This window comes from Sprattus sprattus (genome assembly GCF_963457725.1).
Source record: "Sprattus sprattus genome assembly, chromosome: 5".
NCBI classification, from domain to species: Eukaryota; Metazoa; Chordata; class Actinopteri; order Clupeiformes; family Clupeidae; genus Sprattus; species Sprattus sprattus.
In genome coordinates this window covers 38,802,339-38,827,035 of record NC_137924.1, presented here as the reverse complement: position 1 = coordinate 38,827,035, position 24,697 = coordinate 38,802,339, and the positions used below count along the sequence as shown (strand labels likewise).

The window sequence follows — 24,697 nt, the reverse complement described above, 5'->3', positions numbered from 1 at the left end:
TTAAACATATGTTTCAAAACAACCGAGGAAGGTTTATCCAATGTTATGTAATATCTTAAACCTCTGGGCTAATATAGTGGGGTAAATGTGACTCTCACGTGTAGTATTGTCAATATGATTTATTAGCCAATTGAATTATTAATTGTCGTAATTTATGAGGAGCCTATCCGGTGCTGATACCAGGTGTGTTCAGAATCAGCAATGTCTCAAAGAAGGTTTATGAACTTGAATTGTTATTCAACAGAATCTCTGGTCGTCACGACTTTTAAATAGTTTATGCGTTTATACCGTGCTGTGAACACTCTCCTAAATAGCTCAGCTGCCGATTTCAAAACGAAGGAAAACGTTGCGCATCTTGAATACGGCACCGTGCACGAGGGCGGGTTTACGCAAGAACCGTGGACCAACCGCAGAGACGCATTATGTGGGCGAAGGTTGAAAAAAAAAAACACATCTGATCTTTTCGTGCATTTTTTCACTCCGGGTGCGAGTGAGATGGGCGTGACAACGGGCTGTCTGGACCACGATTAGTGTCCTAGAGGAGTAGCTTACCATCCGCACATCCGTGCAGCCGATGACTACGGAGAGGCGATGCGACCCGCTGGGTGTAGTGACCGTGCCATAAAACTTATCTTCGTGGGTTATGGTTCTACTGCACAACGACCAGGTTTGAGGCCGCACGGGGATTGACAGTCTACGGGAATCTACGTCAAAGGGTCTTCCATCGCAAACATCAGCGGGTAGGCTATTCATCTTTTGGCTACCTGTTCACGTCCCTTGCCTGTGCGCACTGGCTCGGGGATAGCTGCGGGGAGTGTTTGGAAATCCCCATCGCTTTGTGTTGCGTTGAAAACACGGTGTTTACTTGAATCCAACGTCTTGTTTCGTTTGGTGGTATCTTTCATCGACTTGTAGTTGGCTATTCATCGTCTGTCTGTACAGCTGAATCCCTTGTGTACTACCTTTTAACACTGTTGTGCTGTATAGTCGATATTGTTGATATCCGTATTTTGCTGTCATTTATAGCGTTTGGTAGGCTATAGTTTGAGTTGAATATTACCGCAGTGTCGTTTACGCATTTCGGGCAATTTATTATCCTTCTGTAATGATCTGATCCAGGTTTATAGTATCGAGAACATCCCTTTTTCAACGCAGTTTTTACTTGGGCTAAGATAATTAGATGGCCTTACGACATTGACTTTTAACAAGAATATTCCTTAGGGCGTGCATTTATCACTTATTTAAAGCAAAACATTTATGATGAGTATTACATCCGCTAGAAGGCCAATTCTACCTCCATCGACTGCATCCCGTTAGTGCTCATAACCCTCCGTCTCTCGTGTGGCAGGAGAAGACGCAATTCGCTGCAATCTGTTCGCTGAGAGTATCGGGTGCTGAAACAGCCATGATGTGCACAAGTCTGAGGAATACAGGGCGGAGGAACTAGTGTTAGTGTGATGGGTTTAATTTCGGCCAGTTTATTTAAACCTCCATTTGTAATTTTACGCATCTGGGTTGTTTTGGAGTATGGCAGGATGCTGTGGGAAAGAAGCTTGGATGCGAGATCCTTCTTTCATGCATGGTTAGAAGCAAAGAGTGCAACTGCAAAATGGCCATCAGAACTCCCACATATTTGGAAGTTGTTGAAATGGACATTGGTCTTACAATACATTTGTGTCCTCACAGAAAGTCATTCTCTAAGGTCAACCATCTAGATTTTGTTTTATTATGACCAAAATAGGCTCACGACACAAGCGCAGTGATGGTTGATCTTACTTGACATTTAAACATTATTCTCCCATAATTGATTTACCAAAACGAAATAGTGCACCACGTTTCCACCTAATGAACAGGGAATTCCTTTAAGTCTGCCATTTAAAACGACCTGTACATACCCATCGTGATCAAATCTAGCATACTGGCTAATTCATAATTTGATTGTGGTCGTCCCCCATGCTGTTTCTGGCTGCATGTGTAAGGGCCTTGCTGCTAGCCTGCTGCGTACTTAATAGCTTTAGCCCCCCCCACCCCCCCTTGAGGCAGCTGGTTTTCTGTTTCTCTTTCTGCTGCAGTTTCATTCCCTCCTTTACCCCGTGCTGTTCATGAGAATAGAAGTGACATGTGTACAATAGGAAAGAAAACATAAACATGACGGTGAAAGGACACACTATAGGCTAGATTGGCAAGACCCCCGTCCATGTTCAGCAACACATGATGCTTACTCACCCAGGCCTGTGGTTGGCACATGAGTGAAAGACACACACACGTGCCCAACATTACCCGTCATGAAGTGAGTCAGTGTATCAGAAGTGTGGTGTTCTGAGGAGTGAGAGCAGGCCCCACCTGTGCTGCTGCTCACACAGAGAGCAAAGAGAAGAACTAGTTTTGTGTGTTTATTATCAAGCAGAGGATGCAATCTGAACAGTGTTTGTCTCTCATGTTGCCCCCTACAGAATCCCTGTTATCTCCCTCATAGTATGTTCAAGCCAATCATTTAAATGAGGAATAAGGTGTAACCATTGCATGACTGACATGTTGGCACAATTCAAATGAGTGGTGTAGGTTTCCTTTTATATGGTTGGCTTTGCATATGATTTCCATATTGTCATGCCTACCTCATTGTATTCATAATGAACAATTCAAACATGAAGAGACGAACATGTGGACCATAGACTGCCTAGACTGTGCCTAGAAATTATCCCTCGGTTGAAGCATGTTTAACAACTGGTGTCAGCATTATTTAAGTCTAAATCTGTGTTGTTATGGTTATTCTAAGCACTAATATTCTAAGCACTTGCGCTTTCCTTACAGCTGTTAGACTACTGGCGGTTCTCCTCCTTACGGTGATTATAGTTGAGTCATCGCTAGCTTGCCAGGCACTTATCACATCCACACAAATAAGATTTCATGCACACTTTCCTCAGGGTTACTGGTACTGTACTGCTAGAGCTTTTGAAAATGACACTTTTTTTCTCACCAGTTTCCTTCTTGGAAAGAGTTCAGGGCCTGCTTAGCAGATGCACTGATCAATGCAAGGACTTTCAAATGGAGAGAACAATCAAATGGAGAGAACAATCAACAGGTCAAATCCTTTTGCAGTATGAAAGTGCTTCAAAAACAAAGTCTTAAGGCAGGGCTAGATTGCTTCAGGCACAAGTGCATGGGAAGGCGTCTATTTTTTTGCGATGGTCAGTTTTGAACGCCACGGACATGTGCGTAGTGTGTGTGCTCTCTCCCACGCGCCTACAGAGATGAGAACAGGAGGATCCATTGCAAAAGACATGATGCCTCGCAAACAGCTTCACAGATAAAGCCCTTTTCGCTATAGAGTTACTGGAGCAAGAGCTTTTGACAAAGATAAACCCGCTACCTCAGATGACTTCTGTAGAATTCCCCAGCAGGGACCAGATCTGGGGAGATGTTTGCATATCACTTTGTAGTTCAAACAATAAATGAGAGTAGGACGTGGAAAATATTTGTTATGGAAAGGCACAACAGGTAGTCAATTAGTCTCCACCGCACATGCAAAGGCAAACAATCTAGAGACCTCTACAATGACTGGTGACATCTTATTCCTTACCTTGTATGCATCATCTTGTCTCTCGACAAGTAGCGAGCAGCCGTAAACGATTCAGCTTCTATTAATTGACTTTGTGTCAACACAGAAGATACAGTATGTCAATCCCCCAGTCAAACTTAAGAAATATGTGTAACTCATTTTAAATACCACTTAAACGGTCATTTTAGAAAGGGACATTGCACAAGGGTTTACACGTGCTCTGGAGTCGTCGTAGACGGCTATGGGCTTAGGGGCCTCTCACATGGGGCCACCAGCATGACATACAGGGAAATTAGAACTAAGAATACTTTTATCAGTGTCATTGAAATGGCATGGTATCGTCATTTAATTTTATTGTAGTCAATTTTTGCTTTTGTAAAGCTATTTTAATCTTACAGAACCATGATTAAACTATAGACATAGAATTGGCAGGGATCGGCAGAGTCGTTTTTCATTCCATTGAGGAGGGGGGGGGGGGGGGGCGGCGTGTCACAAGTTGGTGCAGGAAGTGAGATTGGTGAAGTTCCATCAGAGAGAAAAAGAACATATGAACAAGAGTTCGAACATATTCAAAGAGCAGACTAACGAGCATATAGCCTACACAACTTCTGCAGCGTCAGTCCTATGCCTTTACTTAGGATTATGTCCTCTCGGCCTCTTCCTCATCCTCAAATTATGTCTTCAAGAATACCCCAAACCGTTCTTGCTTGGATTGTATGCCACTCACTGCAGGACACTTGCAAGTTACAAAGAGCAGGCTTGTGTTGGATGTGTTGGGTAGGCGTAATATGTTGACACGTAATGCAACAAACTCAAGTTTAAGTCATTTTATACATTTTTAATCATTAGCATTTTGTGTGTGTGTGTGTGTGTGTGTGTGTGTGTGTGTGTGTCATAGGCCTACTACGATAAGGGTCATTGTTAAGGTAGATTTGCAGATGTTAAAGTGTATTTGCTTTGAAGTCAATTCACCTGTAGGTTCTATGAAACACAAGAGGCAGCTGTGATGCCATGTCATATCACTACATTAAGTGATATTTCAGCACTGTTTACATGGACAGCGTCCTTTAAGTAGGCCTCGTACTTAAGAGCAGTGCACGCGTTATGCTCTTGTTTGGGAAATGTGTGTAAAAAATGAATTAATGTTTGTAGAATCACTCGTAGAGAACACTCGTAACCGGTAAGATTCATCGCTATTGGGAAATCCGGTCCTGTCAGGGATTGGGAATCAAATTAGTCGTATTGATGGCTGTAATTTGATGTTACCAGTCTGCTTTGAGAAATGCTGGAAGGGTTGCTGTGCATTGCTGAAGCTGCTGTGATGTAAACAAAGAGTGGATGATGACTCCACGTGCTGTCTTCTCTTTTTCTCACTATCTGTGTATCTCTCATCTTTTGTAATTTTTTCTACTGCCAAAAAAAAATCTTAAAATATCTCTTTCCACTTTCCTTTTACTTTGCTATCATTCTCTCTTTTCTCTGTCGCTCTTTCTTTGTCTCGCTCTCTTTTTCTTTCTCTTTCTCTCAGAGTGTGGTAGCGGTGACCGTAGAGCATGCTGTTTCTGTTCTCACTCACCCCTTCCAGGCTTAGCAGGACTAAAGGGACACTTACCTCATCATAACAGTTGAAAGTGACCTGCTCTGGACCTAAGGAGCACCAACATTATTACAAGCAGCTCCAGCTCTATGTGTCTGTGAGGGAGAGGTGCAAATTATTTCAGTGAATTAGCCTATAGACTTTAAAATGGCCATAGACTAAGGCCCAATCTCAATACTTCCCCTTACCCCTTATCTTTCCCCTTACCCTTGAAGTTGCGCGTTCATGTGAGAGCTAGTGGTGTCTCAATACCCAATTTGATCAAGATTAAGGGGTAAGATTAAGTGGTGTATGGCCCTCGTTTTTAAGCTGATCGGAGAGCTACCTTGCTCCTCCAAGGGCTATCCCAGAGCACACCGCGAAACCAGCTCGGGATTTTTCAAAAAAACATGGCTGCTTGAAGCGAGGAATATTTTACATGAATAAAGCTATCTACACAATTTTTTATATGTTTATAATGACTCGGTTTGATCTGAAATGTGCTACTCGAACGATGCATAGTATTGTAGGTCTTAACTGAAGCTTTCAAACGGTAGTTTTAGGATACAATTAGCGCGTATACCACCACTCCATTGGCTTATATGATAGTTTGCCAGCTATCATGCTACATACACTACATGTAAGTATTTTTGGCTTATAATTAATTTAGAAATGACGACAGTCTTGTTTCGTGCTCTACACAGTTGTATACATATATATTTGCAACCATGTTCTTCATTAGACTTTTTTTAAAAGCGCTAGTTTCATAGCTCATACAGTCACGCATGACGTACCCGAAACCGAGTGGCGTCTCATTTCATAGGGGAAAGATCTCAGCCCTTGGCCCTTACACTTGCAAGTGCTAGGGTTAAGACAAAGACAAGACTAAGCAAAAGGGGCAAGGAGAAGAATCGAGATTCGGCCTTAGCCTAATTATGAGTTAATGAACAAAGCAATGCGGGTGGTTGAACAGTTGTTGTTAAAATACAAATGTTCTCAGTGCTCATACAGTAGGAGTAAAGTACATAAACCATAGAAGTGGAAGCTCTTGCTGCTGTTTCCTTAATGTGGCATTTTCTCTCTGCTATCCTTTTGACTGCACTGCAGCTAACACTAACTATGCTATCCTTGTATTGCTGCTATACTGACAGAAATGTGGTGTAACTATTATCTACCCTCTCTATTTCGGCTCCTACCAGTGCGACTGCTGAACCACCGACAGTTCTTGGACTGCTATTATTTTTTTTGCTTCTAGCTATCAGTATCACATTGAGGCAACAGTAGAGGGATTGCCTCTAATAGTAGCATGTGTTTTTGCGGCTTCAACCTGTAGACTCGCGGTGCTACACAACTGAAGTGTGCTTTAAGTTATCAATGCCTAGTGTAACGGGTTGTTCGGAGTAGCAGGTGGCTGCAGTCAGACATCTTGAAGTTGTTAAATATTCAAAGGCGCCGAATAGGGGGGAGAGCTTCAGTGCGAACGGCACAGACGAGGTCTCATGATTTATTCCACGGATCATTTCCTTGGATGTATTTTTAGCCTTCTGTTCATTTGTTACTTGATGGAGACAGATGAAGTAGAGAGTACTCTTCCTCTCTCTCTCACTATCTCTCTCTCTCTTGCTCTCTGTTTATCATCTTCATATTCATCTCTTCACTTCTCTCTATTTCTCTTCTCTGTTCCTCACACTCACGCACACACACACTGCAGTGGGAGGAGAGAGGATGGTGGGAGAAAAAGAGAGGTAGGAGGAGAGACATTTTGAGAGAGGGGGAGGAAGAGAGAGGGAAGAGAGTTTTACAGATGAATGTGATGATAGTGTTTCACAGAAGCAAAACGGAGCCCATCTCTCTATTGTGCCCAGTCTATCTATATGTTTTTAGTTCATCTTAGATTTGAGTGCCTCAGATCTTTACAGTGGCTATGTCATTCACTGTATTTTGTCATTCTATGATCTATGTCATTAACTGTATTTTCATCAGTGATCCCTTTCCTTTGTCTTCCCTTTGTCTCTGTGTTTTGTCTCCATCTTCCTCTCCACCCTCATTCGATCCATTCCCTCTCTCTACTTCTTCCCGCCCTCTCTCTCTCTCCCCCTCTCCCTCCCTCCCTCCCTCATCTTCCCCAGGTTTATGGCAGTCGGTTGATTAGAAAGTGCGTGGCACAGAACAGGCAATCCATCACCCTGCCAAACCTCTTTGAGACCCTGCACACACGTATACCCACATGGACACACAACCACACACATATACACACACACACACACACACACACACACACACACACACACACACACACACACACACATACTCACACAAATCATCAAACACACACACACACACACACACACAGGAACGTAGCGTTTCCCGCTCCAAGCCCTCTCTTCTCCATCTGTTTCAGTCTCTCTTGCTTTCACTCTTTCCTTCCATCCCTCGCGCCGCAGATGCCCTAAGCACTAGCACCAGGGCAGCTCTCCTCTCCTCCTCTCATCACCCTCTCCTCCCCCGTCTTTTTTCCTCATCTCTTTGCTCACCTCTAGTTGCCCCCATCCCATTGGCTTTGTCTCTTCCTTTCCCTCTCTCTCCCGGCCTTACTCCCACAGTCTTCTTCCCTTCCCTGTCCCTCCTTCATCTCCCCACACTGTCTGTCTGTCTGTCTGTGTCTGTCTGACTGTCTTTCTGTCTGTCTGTCTGTCTGTCTGTCTGTCTGTCTGTCTGTCTGTCTGTCTTTCATTCATTCTCCCCTATTCTTTCTTTGTCCATGCTTATGCCAATCGATGAAAGCCATAATGGGACCTAAATGAGACCTGTTGTGCCTTCATCATCTTCAAATGCGGAGGGTATCCACCTATATAGGCCAGAGGTTCAGTCAGGTTGTATTGAATGCAGCAGGAGGACAAAGATGCCTTGGAAAGATCATTTAAGGGAGTTGGCAGCCCGGTTCATACCCGTGCATGAATAGTGGTGATTCAGGCCCGGAAAATGTCCTATCATCTTCACTCTGCTAGTGTTTATGCTGTTGTTTACCAAAAAAGGGGTATTAAATTAGATTTGCACAGAATGTCAAAGCTGGCACTGTAAAATCAGATTACTGTTAACCAAATTATGATGATGTTTTCAAAGGCATGAGGCAAATCCTCTATATCACTGACTGCAGTATCATATTTTAGGTCCATTGCATGCTGTTCTTCCAAATAGCCCAATAGAAAACCCTTGAAATGCCACCGCCATAAACCCTTATTGTGGAGGAGGAAAGCAAACTATTATCAACAGCAGCCCTCAGACTACAGACGCTGTGCTCGGGTATTGGTTGCATCCTCCCGAGATTCGTTAAAGACGCTACGCGGAGACAGATTGTCGATTGATTCCCAGGCGTGTTGTTAAGTGTAAAAGCCCTCAGAAAGCATGTGTCCTGTTCTAGGCCATTCTACCAGCTGCGTGCGATATTGACGACCACGAAGCACTGAATAGCTGGGCCTTTCAGGGAGCCCAAAGGTACGATACTCCCTCTTTACACAGAGGTCAGTGTGACAATACATCAGCTTAATGCTGCCACTAACTGGATAGCATGGAATGCTTAAATGCTAACCTGGCTCCGGAAGCAACTTATGTTTCCTCCTCAGTGCGTGCGCGTGTGTGTCCCTGCTTGGCTTCAGAAGAAGCAAATTGCTGGTGGTGTCTGAGAGAGAGAGAGAGAGAGGCCTGAGCAGTGAGTAGCTGTTCTGTAGCTGAGCTGTGCCCCGGGGGGTGGGGGGTTTGTGCATTGGGTGTTGGTGGGGGGTGTTGCAGATGTGAATCTGCAGAATCTCTAGCTCCAGCAGAATAACTGGTAATCTTCATAATCCATCTCATGCAAAGTCAATCTTTTTCTATCCTGTTTCTCTCTCTCTCTCCCTCTTTCTCCATTTCTATTATGTGACTTTATTATTACCCCATCTCTCTCTCTCACTCTCCATCAATTCTTGTCTCTCTAATTCTTTTTCTACTCCCTTTATTTCTCACTTTCCTTCTCTCTCTGTATAAACTTTTTCCCCTTAAATGTTCTCTCTTTAACCCTTCAACTTTTTTTCATCTCTCTCTCTCTCTCTCTGTCTCTCTCTATCTATCTATCTATCTATCTATCTATCTATCTATCTATCTCTCTCTCTATCTATCTATCTCTACCACCCTCTGTCTCCTCTCTCTCTCGCAGCTGTGAGTCCCCGTTGAGTGCGGTGGGCATGGTTTTGGAGGGGAGCTCCGAGGCCCTGTGTCCCCCTCCCTCGCTGGAGCTGCGCCCGTCCTGCAACAAGGTCCAGCCCTCGCCCCCGCTGGGCTCCGGCTCTCAGCCCCATGACAGCCTCTTCCCCGGGGACAAGGAGCCGGTCAAGTATGGGGAGCTCATCGTCCTGGGGTGAGCCTTTCCGTTCTCCGTTCCGACTCATTTAGATTATCCTTCCATTTTCACTTTCCTCCCATAGTCCTCCCTTCTGCCCTCTTCTACTCTGTTTTGAAATGTCTCCTCTCCTCTCCTCTCCTCTCATCTCTTATCTCCTGTCTCTCTTCACCTCTCCCCTTCTAAGGTGTTCTGAAATATGTCTTCAAACTTTCTTCAATGTTTTTTATGCAAAAAAATATGCAGCATAATGCTATCAGTATCTTCTAGGACTGAATTTAAACATTATGCTTATGAATATCCTTGTGTTTGGAGAGCTCATATTTACTTTAAATATCAGCAGTGGCATGTATGTGTCAAGCCTATGGATCCATGCATTAAGCCATTGATATGCATGACATGCATTGATGTCTTCCAGCCTGTGATGACTACGAGGAAAACCACAGGTTGTTCTCAGGATGTCACCAGATCATAACTCACAACGAGAGCTATAGTGTGTAACTAAATACAGCCCAGGAAATGAAACGCAGTGTACAAACTATACCTCAGATACGGTTGAAACATGATAACCATGTGAAAACCATGTGATGTTTTCTTTTCTTCTATTATTTCTTTTTTGAATGCCACCCCTTTTTTGATGTTTCTGACCCACAGCCAAGATGTAATTTCACTATCTTGGCATAGCCCCTTAACAAGTAAATGAATGCCTCTACCGTAGGGGGAAATTAATCTGGCTCTGTGTTTTTCCATGCTTAGGCCTCTTTGATGCATTGTATTTAAAATGCAATGGCTGTCTCCACACCCAGATCTCTGTGATAAATAAAACAGTTTAGTTTGATTAGGGCCTGAATTGCTTTAAAGTTTAGTCAAAGACCATGCATCTGTGTAGTCTTAGCAGCGGCACGTCTGTCTAGGTACGTGTGTCCTGATGACAGTCAGGTGACACAGAGTACGATGATAATTAGGGGTGGGTGCTGAGAAATACCCACATGCTTCCAAATTGAAAACAAGCGAGTGGATTGCTTCTTATCCCCTCTCCTCATCCCTTTGCAAAACCAACCTATGAGGGTCTCTGTCTCTCTCTCTCTATCTCTGGTGGTTGACCTCACTGGTTGGAAGAGACAAGGAGAGAGAGAGTGGGGGAGGCAGAGAGGGAAAGAGAGAGAGGGACAGAGAAAGTGGAGGGAGAAAGAGACTGTGGGAGAGGGACATAGAGAGAGGGGAGAGAGAGCGAGAGCGGGAGAGGGATAGATGTGGGAGAAGGAGGAAAAGGAAAAGAGGTGGGGAGAGTGAGAGAGAGAGAGAGAGAGAGAGACGTTCCTCATTCACATCTTGAGGTATCGATCGTGAGCCCAGGTAGTGGTGGGTGCTGAGATGGGCCGCGCTCCCTATTGATGTAATTAAAACAGAGTGCAGCGCGGCGGCAGACACACACTGATCCCAAAGTGAACCGCATCCCTGCAGGGCGAGGAATGGGGAGAGAGTGATGGAGAGAGAAATGGTGAAATGGAGAGAAACAGCAAGATGGAAAAAAATAGATGGAGATAGAGAAACGGAGAGAGAGATGCGGAGAGACAGAGAGATAGAGATGGAGTAGTAGATGGAGAGAAAGAAACGGAGAGCTAGATGAGAGCTGGAGAAATAGATGGAGGGAGATAAACAGACAGAGAGATGGAGAGAATCAGAAAGATGGAGAGAGAGAAATGGAGAGAGAGATGGAGAAGAGAAAGCAAGAGAGAGATGGAGACAGCTGTGCATGGATGAAGAGGTGGAGAGCTGGGTGGTGTGTGAGTAAGGGCCTGTGGAGAAGACCCTGCTCAGTTGCCTGAGTCATTCCACTAATTTAGCGCAACAGGGAGGGCAGTGGTGTGTTTGAACCCTGCAGTCACTGGGCTGGTTTTCATCTTATAAGCACAATGCACAGTGTGCATAAGAGGTCAGTGTAAATCCACACAGTCCAGAGCTTTGCAGTGTCTGTGTGATACCGAGGGCAGTGTCAGTAAGCTCAAGCACAGGCATTCTTACACATGGTTGGATTTTGAGTTACGCAACACCAGGGGCCTGTCACGACAGTTACCCTTCTGCTGTAGTATGTACTCCTGCATCCTCATCCTCGCAGCTCTATTGGTAGAGAATTACAGGAGCAGCGAGTTTAACACTCAGGGGAAAAAAAGTATGCTGGAAATGTATCTTCTCTATGGTGTGAGTTGATTTGGATACAATAATCTGTCTGATATCTGAATGTGAATATCTGTATTTTTGTCCTTATTCTGCCAAGGCACAACGGGTCACTGGCCAATGGGGATAAGGGACGTCGCAGGAGTCGGCTGGCCCTCTATAAGCGCCCCAAAGCCAACGGCGTCAAGCCGGACGTCATCCACAACGTGTCCACACCCCTTGTGTCAAAGGTGAGAGGTCAAGGAAGTGGGTCGAATGACCTTCAAACCAGATCGCCAGATATGTATTATAAATCAGCATTATTTATTATATAAGCCATTATTTTCATAGAACATTATAAAAACATTATGAACATAAAGCCATGAATATCTACTGCTTATACAAGGTTGTTACATGACTGTGTAAGGGTTACAAAGTGGTAAAGGATGTTATATATAATAAAAGAGAACTGCAGAGTTACATCACATTACATTGTCATGTAGCAGACACTCCTATCCAGAGTGAAGTACAGTGAGCCAACCTACAGGGACGATCTCCCAAGGGCAGAATAGTGGCAACCACTGGGATCACAAACTCACAAACACTCACAACAGTGTTTTGTTTCTAAGCCCAGATCCCAAACTACTAGACCATCCCCACTCACAGTCACACCATCTGCAGCCTAAGTCCTACTAACACGCCCACAACAGCCCGCCAGAGAGGGGTTGCATAATGTTTAAAACAGCGAACAGGCCCATTCATCTCACTGACGTTTTAAACAATGCACTGGTGATGATATTACAAAATTGTTCTGTTGCTGTGTAAAATGGAAGTAGTTACATAACGTGTGTGTGTGTGTGTGTGTGTGTGTGCATGTGTGGGTGCGTGTGTGTGTTTCACAGGCCCTTAGCAACAAAAGCCAGCATAGTATCTCCTACACATTATCCAGGAGTCAGTCCGTGATTGTGGAGTACACACATGACACCAACACAGACATGTTTCAGGTAAGTCCTTCAGCCTTCTGTTCAAGCTGCAAACTCCAAACTAACAAAACAATGCCTAATCGTTCTATGATCATCAAAACTAAGAGAGCACTGAAACTGTTTAATGAAGCAACTGCCGTTCTAAGCAGATATCCGTAAACAGAGCAGGTTGGAAAGCCTACCACCAGGAAAGTCCCACCCCTTAGATGTTTGATGGTCAAACTTTGACGTCTTTTCTTTGGTTGCCCAAGTCTGGTCTATAATAAAGACCAAGCAGCAACTCTACCTGTCTCTGTTTCAATCTACTTATTCCAGCCCCCAAACCACTGACTCAGATGCTACTGTGCTTGTGGGTGGTTGAGTTTTTGCATGGTTGACCTGAAGTCCTACCGCTACCTTTTCCAGCACAAAATGTTATGGTATTGTATTGGAGTTTTAGGGTAGAGAGCTATGAAAGGCTTTATTTTATCTATGTCTCCATATACGTATATACAGCCGCGGAAAAAATTAAGAGACCACTTCAAAATTATCAGTTTATCTGGTTTTACTATTAATTGGTATGTGTTAAAGTAAAATGTACATTTCTGTTTCATTCTATAACCTACTGGCAACATTCCTACCATATTTCAAATAAAAATATTGTCATTTAGATCATTTATTTGCAGAAAAATGACAATTGGTCAAAATAGCAAAAAAGATGCAGTGTCTTCAGATCTCGAATAATGCAAAGAAAACAAGCTCATATTAATTTTTAAACTACACAATACTAATGCTTTAACTTAGGAAGAGTTCAGAAATCAATATTTGGTGGAATAACCTTGATTTAAAATCACAACTTTCATGTGTCTTGGCATGCTCTCCACCAGTCATTCACATTGCCGTCGGGTGACTTTATGCTACTCCTGGCGCAAGAATTCAAGCAGCTCGGCTTCTTTTCATGGCTTGTGACCATCCATCTTCCTCTTGATCACATTTCAGAGTTTTTTTAATGGGATTCAGGTCTCGAAATTGGGCTGGCAATGACAGGGTCCTGATCTGGTGGTACTCCATCCACACCTTTACTGGCCTGGCTGTGTGGCATGGAGTATTGCCCTGCTGGAAAAAACACTTCTCAGAGTTGGGGAACATTGTCAGAGCAAAAGGAAGCAAGTTTTTCTTCCAGGACAACGTTGTACTTTGCCTGGCTGAGGTTTGTAAAAGACCATAAGGATTGAACCAAAGCTGACTGGAGGTCCCTAAGTTCGTCTTCTCTGATGAGTCCAATTTTCAGCTTTGCCCAACACATGGTCGTCTGATGGTTAGACTGAGACCTGGAGAGGCCTACAAGCCACAGAGTCTTGCACCTACTGTGAAATTGGACTCATCAGAGAAGACGAACTTAGGGACCTCCAGTCAGCTTTGGTTCAATCCTTATGGTCTTTTACAAACCTCAGCCAGGCAAAGTACAACGTTGTCCCGGAAGAAAAACTTGCTTCCTTTTGCTCTGACAATGTTCCCCAACTCTGAGAAGTGTTTTTTCCAGCAGGGTAATGCTCCATGCCACACAGCCAGGCCAGTAAAGGTGTGGATGGAGTACCACCAGATCAGGACCCTGTCATTGCCAGCCCAATTTCGAGACCTGAATCCCATTAAAAAAACTCTGAAATGTGATCAAGAGGAAGATGGATGGTCACAAGCCATGAAAAGAAGCCGAGCTGCTTGAATTCTTGCGCCAGGAGTAGCATAAAGTCACCCGACGGCAATGTGAAAGACTGGTGGAGAGCATGCCAAGACACATGAAAGTTGTGATTTTAAATCAAGGTTATTCCACCAAATATTGATTTCTGAACTCTTCCTAAGTTAAAGCATTAGTATTGTGTAGTTTAAAAATTAATATGAGCTTGTTTTCTTTGCATTATTCGAGATCTGAAGACACTGCATCTTTTTTGCTATTTTGACCAATTGTCATTTTTCTGCAAATAAATGATCTAAATGACAATATTTTTATTTGAAATTTGGTAGGAATGTTGCCAGTAGGTTATAGAATAAAACAGAAATGTACATTTTACTTTAACACATACCAATAAATAGTAAAACCAGAGAAACTGATAATTTTGAAGTGGTCTCTTAATTTTTTCCGCGGCTGTATATTGCAGTATGATTTGTCATTTGAACTTACTGGGTGACTATGTCTATTTGGATGATTTTCCTACATTATTTTATCATTCAAATAACAACCTCTTATTTGATGCCTGTAACATTGCTGTTCATATAAAAGTAATCCCCAGAGAGCCCTTAGGTTTGTAAACCAGAGCAAGAATGTCATCAACAGCCCCACGAGAGCTCCAACAAGCCACAAAAATACACGAATATACACACACACACACACACACTCACACACTCACAAAAACACACAAAGTCCCTCCCTAATCTCTCACTTCTCATCTTTTCTCCCTTTCTCAGATCGGCCGTTCCACAGAGAGCATGATAGACTTTGTGGTGACAGACACAGTCGGGAGCGGGGGAGGAGGAGGAGGAGGAGGCGGCGGAGGAGGAGGGGGTGGGGGTCAGGGGGCAGTGGGGGAGGGCGGAGGAGGTGGAGGCGGTAACGGCCAGTCAGCCCAGAGCACCATCTCACGCTACGCCTGCCGCATCATGTGCGAGCGCAGCGCCCCCTACACGGCGCGGATCTACGCCGCTGGCTTCGACTCCTCCAAGAACATCTTCCTCGGGGTGAGTTGTGCCGTTATGACGTATAACAATGACGTTAATGGTGTTTACATACCTATAGAAGGGCTGCCTATGCAGTACATACATTGCCGGAGCTCATTATACAGTAATTAAGGCAAGTCATGCCTCATTTTAATGGTCATAAAAACATCATACCTCTCAGTTCTAAATGTGTTAATGCTTCAATTGTGTTGTCACTGTGAGTTGTACTCAAAGCGATAACAGCATAGTAACAGCTTTGCTTGTCACTGCTTTATTATGTTAGGCCTGGGAGGCTTACATTTTTAATGTGTGTTTTTAAATTGGGTCCCACATTCTAAAGGCATTAGAACATTAGTTAATTATAATACTCCCATTAGGTTATGTAAAACCATCTTGAATGTGGTCTGCGGATGAAGAATGATGTTATTTAATGGAGCAAAGAATTTGTGTGTTGGTTTAAAAGGTGATGAACTTCACTAGGACTTTGATGAGGTCTTAGTTGGTCTAGTAGTCTATTTTAGGTGTGTGTGTGTTTTCTATCATGGTCTTCATATAAAAACAGTATACTACATAACACTTTAACGCACTCACTCCCTCACAGACAACACACACACACACACACACACACACACACACACACACACACACACACACACACACACACACACACACACAAAAAGAGCAGCACTGACAAACACACTCATCCTCTGTTTCTGCGCTCCTGGATCTTAGCCACACACCAGACCTATAGAAGCCTCTCTGTCTAGAGAACTCCATCAACACATTCCACTGTCATAGACATGATACAAGGGCTAATTACTCAAGGACACTTCCCTTCTCTCCAACACACACACACACACACACACACACACACTTGCACACACACACACGCACAGTCACACACACGCACAGTCACACACACACACACACACACACACACACACACACACTTCCTGTTTATCCTTTGCAGACACAGACCATCAGAGCTAACGACTGAGGAAGTTGCTTTGTGGGGACCTGCTTTGTGCAGTATCCAGCATCCAGAACCCAGGCTCTCTTCTCTATAGGACGGATGGGGAATATGACAAGTATGATGACTCAGAAACTGGCTGGACAGCAAAGAAACCTCTTGTGACTGTTCTGTCTCAAATGGCAGAGCAGTGTTGAAGTCACAGTGGGTGTGATTGAGGATCTGGGTCTACGCAAGTTCAAAGTGATGAAGACCAGTTCTGGTTCTGGAAGCTATTCTTTAACTTATCCTTTCTATGGGTTTTGTACTTCCCGAGGCTGGTTCAGGTTTAGGAACTAACATGAACGTTCCATGCTAAAGGCCCAGCTATGCACCGATGTGGTATGCATGTTTGTCGATTCTTCCTGCTGGTCCAAAATGTATGAATTAATCTATCTATATAGGTAATACAAAATACATAACTAAGGAATTAACACCTTTGCTCCTTGTCCTTTGCTTAGTATGCTCTTCTTAGCATCACTGTGGCTAAAGTCTTTTAATGTATTGTTTTGCAAGAGCAAGCACGTATCAAGATTGATGTATTTAGACTGTACAATGATAACACCTGCTGACTCGTGGATTTGGTGCTAGTGTTGCTTTTATGTATGCTGCATTTTATTTGGTTGGTTAGTAGACGTAGGTCATAGCAGCAGTCACATTGTGAGATGATCATCCTAAATTTCTGACACTGTCAGAAAATTGTCCCAGGCTTTCTAAGGTCGCAAGACTGTGACAACGGCCATCTTTGAAGTGCTCTCACAGTGCGATGTAAGACCACCATTTTGGAGCCACAACCAAAGATATTGCCGCATTTCTTTCATGTTTGAAAAAAGCCTTTATTATTTGCATACAATGAAATTTGGAGAACCACATAAACAGAACACCAAACTGGAGAGCAAGGAGCCACTGCACCTGTCTGTGCCGCCATCTTGTTGGGGATCTGGGACAACCCATAATCCTATAGTGGATACCAGGTGTTACTGAATAGGTTTGTGGCTGGAGCAGCTTGCATCGCAGCCGAATCTGAAGCAGAGGTCTGGCCTGGACAGTTTATTTGGGGGTGCTGGGCGGAACAGGAAACCCAGTGACGGGAGTCATGTTGGAAGAGTGTGGCGTAAGGCAGAAAGGCAAGATGGCAAGGCCTCAAACAGTGTGTGTGTGTGTGTGGGGGGGGCGTGTTCAGGTAGTCTACCATTCCGCTCTTTTTCTGTAGCCTTGTGTATATGCTGAGTTGTAGCCGTGAGTCGAAAAGATGGCTGCCCTATGCGGTAGAATTGGATTGAGGGCCTCTGGTCTGTGTAGGAGTTTTCCTTAAGTTGACCTTTTATTCATTTTTACCTTTCTCAGAGTAGTCTTCAGGTAAGATAGGAGAGGAGAGTGGAGTGGAGTGAAGGAGAGGACAGGAGAGAAGAGGAGCGAATGCTCAAGAGAGGCTAACTCATTCATAAAAATAAGCCTTGATCCATGCAGGCTGAGCTGACAGATTTCCTACGCTTAACCCTCTCCCACACACACTCACACACAAACGCACACACACACACACACACACACACACTCACTCACTCACTCACTCACTCACTCACTCACTCACTCACTCACTCACTCACTCACTCACTCACTCACTCACTCACTCACTCACTCACTCACTCACTCACTCACTCACTCACTCACTCACTCACTCACTCACTCACTCACTCACTCACTCACTCACTCACTCACTCACTCACTCACTCACTCACAAACACACATCCACCCGCATAAACGCTGGCACACATAAACATTTAATCACACACTACCTCTTTTCAGGCATGCTCTCTCACTCACTCACTCACTCACTCACTCACTCACTCACTCACTCACTCACTCACACACACATATACTTGCCCTCCCACATATTTGCTCACACATTCAATATAGACTCACTTTCTTTCTCAAACACACTCCCACTCATTAACACTAACACACCTCTTTCACAAACACACACACACACACACACACACACACACACATTAGTGAGTGAAATATTGAAGCCAGTGTGCGTGGTGAAGGCCCAGCAGGCACAGATGCATAGGGAAGCTTGGCAGAAAGTGGGCACCTGGCAGGGAGCGGGCACCTGGCAGGATAGCCCCAGGATGGAGGGAGTCCACCAGTCACGACAGGAGGAGGAAGAGAGGGAGGAGAGACAGCTGGCTCTACTGTCTATCTCTGGCTATTTGTATCTTCTTGGTTCATTTGTGTTATGTGTCTTGTTTGCAGTGAATAGCAAAACAAGCAGGAAGTATCATTTATCATTGGAAAGATGATCTGATGATATTCTGTGAAATGCGGAGTTAATTTAATGAAGCAATTGAATTTGGTTCATCTCCGTGACGTCTTGGCACGGGCTGTGTTATTGGATTGTGGTTGTGCACAATAAGCAGGTTTGCTACCATGCTTGATTAAGTTGGATTATATCCTCATAAACTCAACGCAAATATGAGAAATAGTTTTAATGAATCACTTAAAAAAGGATGACATGGCCATCTCAAAAGACATTTACTCAGAGTGAGTGTAGGGCTGTTATAGACAGGAAATGCAATAAACATAAGATTGGAAATCTAAATATCAACATTATGTCAAATTCGACCTTTATGGAGTGTAAAGCATGAGCTATCGAGCTGCCAAACAATTTTACTATGCTAATAGAAGCAGTGTTATTTACATAAATGAAACTTTAATTTGAAAATTATGTAAAAAGCCTCCGTAAAACCAACCGGGGACCCTATCAAGGACATAGAACAGTGTATTTGACATGGTTGAAATCGACAGCACAGCGGCTTTTTGCTGTTAAACATCTCTGTGCGGTGGCCGGGTGAAGAGGGTGCGGGGGAGCCGTAGAGGCAAATAATAGGTTTAAGAGCTGTCGGTGAAGTATGAACTGAGTTACCTCAGCGTGGTTGGCACGCAGCACTGTCCTTGGCAGGCGGCACACTCCGCCCGCGTGAATCACTGTCATCATATGGAGGCAGAGAAGCGGAAGGAGGGAGAGAGGGAAAGTGAGATAGAGGGCAGAGAGAGGTTAGATAAAGGGAGAGAAATGGGATGGAGAGAGAGAGACATTCATTCATTCATTCATGCATGTCAACTTATGTGGATTGCCTGTGTGTTATACAACATTTCCCCCATTTTAGCTGCTTACTGCAAAAAATCATACTGATTTAAAAAAAATGGTTCAAAATGTATTCCGTATTATTCGTTTTTTGAGAACAAGAACACATAAACACACGGACACACACAGCCATTAATAAAGAACAACAACCGGATGCTTGTTTCCTGTCTCACAGTATCCTGTGGAGATCCCAAACAAATACACGCCCCAGACCTCACCGACTGTCATACACTGGTTAAGGATTTGCTTTGATTTTACAGATTTGTCCTGAGGGTTAAACAGGTGGGCATCCGAAAGGGGATAACAAGTATCTTAGAAAGAAGGGGGGATAGAGGAAGAGCAAGAGTAAAAACATGTTGGGTGACGCTAATGCTGGTATTGAAAACAAGGAGAATGGAGGATTACAAAGAGGGGTACAGAAAATAGGGAGAGCGAGATGTGTAGGTGCAGCAAAATGACTGCTATTGAAAACCAGGAAAAGTGGAGAGAGAGAGTGAGAGAGAGAGTGAGAGAGAGTATTTGAGAGAGGGGGAGTGTGTGATATTACTGGTATTAAATCAGCAGTTGGAGGCTTTCAGGTGCGCAGAGCACGTTATCACTGACAGCCTGATTATATGTTTGTGCATTAGTAAGACTGGAAAAGGTTACGTTTCACCCTGTGGGCTCAGCAGTTTTCCATCAGTGAAAAATAGATTTGACATTGCATTTCTGTTGTAGGCTAACAGGCAAGGATTCGTGTGGGATTGCTGTACTCTTCAATATATCCACAATTTGTCTGTGCGTGTGTTTCTGGGGACCTGGCAGCACAATCAGAATTTAATTTCCCTCCTCTTTCAATGTTTACCCCATTTTACCTCTGCTACTTGTGAGGGTCTCTGGAGACTTTGGGTTCCCACAAGCTTTTTTTGTGTGTTTGTGTGTTTGTGTGTGTGTGTTTGTGTGTGTGTGTGTGTGTGTGTGTGTGTGTGTGTGTGTGTGTGTGTGTGTGTCTACCCATCAGGAGAGAGCTGCCAAATGGCGGACGTCTGATGGCCTGATGGACGGCCTGACGACCAACGGGGTCCTGGTGATGCACCCGGCCGGGGAGTTTGTGTCGGAACCGGCGCCTGGAGTGTGGCGGGAAATCTCCGTGTGTGGGAACGTGTTTGCCCTCCGAGAGACGCGTTCCGCTCAGCAACGAGGAAAATTGGTGAGAGAGAGAGAGAGCGAGTCTGAGAGATAGGGATGATAAAAGAGAGAGAGAGATAAAGGGAGAGGGACAGAGGTAGAGAGTACAGGAGTCCGATAAGAAGAAATCCTATTTGATTATCTGATGAAATGGCAACCAGCTGAAGGAAAAGAGTACAGTTCCCCTTTTCCCTGAAAAAATTTAAAAAAGAACAAAAAACGTTAGAACTGCCTTTCACAAGGTCACATACGCTGCATCCTCCAGTGCCTACTATCAAGTCATGTCAGTTCAGAGCGTTTCACGCTTGAGTAAAGACTTACTGTAGGCATGATGACACCAGAAACAGATTAGAGCGCTACCCAGTGGTAGTGGAAAGAAAAGCACAAGACTATAGGCGCCTTTAGTCCATGCCAAAACATAGTGTACTTGAACTGAATGCTGAAATTCTACATCGACAGCTTTACGTCATGCACCATATAACACTTGAACCGTACGCAGTTTGTACCGTTGCATTTTAATGTAGGTCAGGTGAGCCTGTCCATGTCCTCAGACATGAATGTGTCAGCATAGTGCTCTAGCTGTGTCAGACATGTAGCCCTCTCACTTCTAATCCTGTCAAGGTTACATTTCCCCGCAAGCACATGCACAAAGTAAATAACCGCGTTCAGGATTGCTGATCAGGCACTGATTGACTACACAAGAATTGTAAATACAGAAAAAGCCATCAGGAAAGGTACCAATAGAGTTCATGTAATGCATTGTAAACTGGCCTTGTGGCAAAGGGGTCAATTTACGAAATATTTGTTGTGAACATAATCTACATCAAGTAATATAAATATAAATGAGAAAGAATAAATGTGTTTTGATGTTAAAACAAAACAAAAATATTAAGTGTTTTCCTAGGATAATAAGTGTAATGAATGAAATTAAATGAATTCATTTGGGGTTTTGAGTACAGTGTACTTCTCGTCCTAGTAGGCTACACATTACTAGAAATGACTGAACCTTACCCTAAGAACATCTTGTAGTTACATGTGCTTACACAAGAGAGCTATTCTATATGATAAAGATGTATAGGTGCTTAGTAGCCTATTTAAGGACACTTCATAGATGGTGGGGCCAGAGGAGTTATGCTGTAGATTTTGAAAACGTTGTAGGTAGACCCCTCACACCCTGTACACAACCTATTCCAACTCCTCCCCTCTGGTAGGCGCTACAGATCTCTGTTCGCCAAAACCTCCAGAAACAAAAAACTGTTCCTTCCCTCTCACCATCTCTCTTCTGAACAGCTAACCCTCTGTGGCACTGTGAAATAAACCAGGATCATTATAATAACCAATATACAATTACCCCCGCAACCATGTGTAGTTATTTCACCCTTACTCTAGAACCGTCATACTCAGACCGCATAGTATTTATTTATTCCTGCACTTCCTGGACTCTCCACTTTGCACTATTCCTCCTTGTTTATACTTTTTTAGACTTCTTGGACTGTTAGACCATTGCACTGTTATATTGTTTTGCACTGTTGTATTGTTTTGCATTGTTTTATTGTTTTGTGTTGTAATATTTTGTGTAATATGTGTAAGCACACTGAGAGCCACTGCACCAAGACAAATTCCTTGTTTGTGCAAACTTACTTGGCCAATAAAACCTGATTCTGATTCTGAGGTATTGATTCGTTATCTTACTTTGGATAAAAGCGTCTGCTGAATGTATAAGAGTAAACATTTATATTTGTGTCAGTATTAAAGTAACACTAGGCAACAATTTGACAGTTTTTGAGGTATGGTTTTATAGGCAACTAGTTTTGGTACCATCTTCAAATAATTTTGATCGAATATATGGTCATCTGAAGGACAGATAAACATCTGTGTCTTTCCCACTAACAATCCAGGATATGCCCAATGTAGTTCTGTATACCAGGCTGGAATACCCTACAAAAATGGAAGATAAGTCTTCACAGCATGACATTGCCAGCTATACTGCCAAAAGACACCAGTTAATGTGTTGGCAAGCGTCTATCAGTGTCAACTGGGCTGTTGGTAGTGTTTGCAAGGTTAAGCATGCCTTTTAGGTAGTTAGCTTGCTAGTTTTGAAACTGAACTCCTTACCGCTGCTTTAAATGTGTGTTGACGTATTTCTACTCCCGGTGTTGCCCAGGTGGAGAACGAGTCGAACACGCTGCAGGACGGCTCCCTGATCGACCTGTGTGGCGCCACGCTGCTGTGGCGGACCCCGGCAGGCCTGCGGCACACGCCCACGCTCAAGCAGCTGGAGTCCCTGCGCCAGGAGCTGAACGCGGCGCGGCCGCAGTGCCCTGTGGGCTTCAACACGCTGGCCTTCCCCAGCCTGGCGCTGGCCCAGCGAGCCACCGTCGACAAGAAGCAGCCCTGGGTCTACATGAACTGCGGCCACGTGCACGGCTACCACAACTGGGGCTACCGTAAGGAGAAGGGAGCCTCGTCGACCGGGGGAGGGGTTGGCGGCGGGATGGGGGGGTTCGGCGGTGGAGCAGTGGGAGGGGCGGGGACGGCACCGGCGGGCACGGGCGAGAGGGAGTGCCCCATGTGCCGGCGTGTGGGGCCCTACGTGCCGCTGTGGATGGGCTGCGAGGGCGGGCTGTACCTGGACGCGGGCCCACCGACACATGCCTTCTGCCCGTGCGGCCACGTGTGCTCAGAGAAGACGGCGCAGGGATGGAGCCAAATCCCGCTGCCACACGGGACGCACGCTTTCCACGCCGCCTGCCCCTTCTGCGGCACCTGGCTCACCGGTGAGCATGGCCACATCCGACTCATCTTCCAGGGGCCTGTTGATTGAGAGGGCCCCCCCCTCCCACACACACACACACACACACACACACACACACACACACACACCCACACACACCCACACACACCCACACACACACGACCACCCCCAACCTTTACCCACTACCCCTCTGAACCCAAAAACCCTTCTTAACGGCCAACCCCCCCCCCCTCCCCTCCCAACCCTCAGTGACATACTGAAAATGACAAGGGGAGAGGGGTGGTATGGTGGCAGAGGAATTTGAACATGCAATGTTGGAGGAAGACGCTGTTGGAGGACAGATTCAGAGCGATGAGTAGACGATGGAGCCGGCTTGGCACGATGAGCCGGAGGAGTAGAAGGAACACTGCAAACAGAGAAGTGTTTTGTGAGGGGAAATATGTAAATAAAGTGGTAAAATAGAAAACCTGGAGTTCAGTCACTGTTTGGTGTGTGAATTTAGTCTCTCTCACCCCTACTATAGCAGTGCATTTGCGTGAGGTATTAGTGTCTGAATAACGACTTACCGGATATTGCCCCTTTGCATTTGCACCTGGTTATCTGTTTTGTCGCATCATGATCACAATCCTTGTAGGCATTATGCAATATATAGGATTATATATAACAGATATCTTCAAATATACTATGAGGGTTGTATTTACATCTGTCAGAGGTCTATTCACAACAGGAGCTGCTGGAGGTATCTGGTCCAATCACATTCAGTTACACCGAGTTGTGCACATTTACACTTTGACTAGATGCACTTAATGTGGTTTTCTTTCCATTGTTAAGATTCAGGTACCCATGATGGTTTAATGCAGAGATAAGGGTTGAATAAGTCCTTAGACAGTGAGTCAGAGAGAGAGAATGCTTTAAAACACAGAATTCATTTATTTTTCAACACAGTACATGAGACAGAAACTGTTCAAGGTGACCCTTGGTAGTCTCCCTGGAGGGCTGCAGCAGCTTTCTCCATCTCTGCTATGCCGTGGAGATAACATAAACGGGATGGATTCAGCTTGAATTCACCACATGTCTCTTGTTAATTAAGGACTGCTGTTATAATGAAGGCACTCCCTGAAGATGTGACACAAGGGCACCAGAAGGTTTGTCTAATCCCCAGGAGGAGAATGTCCTGACGTTTACACACACACGCATGCGTTTCTCTGTCCCACGTGCTTTTACACACACATGCATACACACACATTTTCTCTGGCACTTTCTCCCCCTCTCTCTCT

At 44.5% G+C, this 24,697-nt stretch overlaps 1 protein-coding gene across 1 annotated transcript; it reads left to right on the top strand.

Moving 5' to 3' along the window:
* Window positions 1–654: 654 nt before the first annotated feature.
* Window positions 655–23,489, top strand: peli3 (pellino E3 ubiquitin protein ligase family member 3; the record flags this gene model as incomplete). Its single annotated transcript, XM_080838716.1, has 7 exons — window positions 655–740; window positions 9,328–9,528; window positions 11,789–11,918; window positions 12,570–12,671; window positions 15,093–15,362; window positions 20,499–20,687; window positions 22,830–23,489. Exons 2-7 carry the CDS (start codon window positions 9,356–9,358, stop codon window positions 23,487–23,489), a joined length of 1,524 nt encoding a protein of 507 aa, XP_080694842.1. The 5' UTR covers window positions 655–740; window positions 9,328–9,355.
* Between the last annotated feature and the right edge of the window lie 1,208 nt (window positions 23,490–24,697).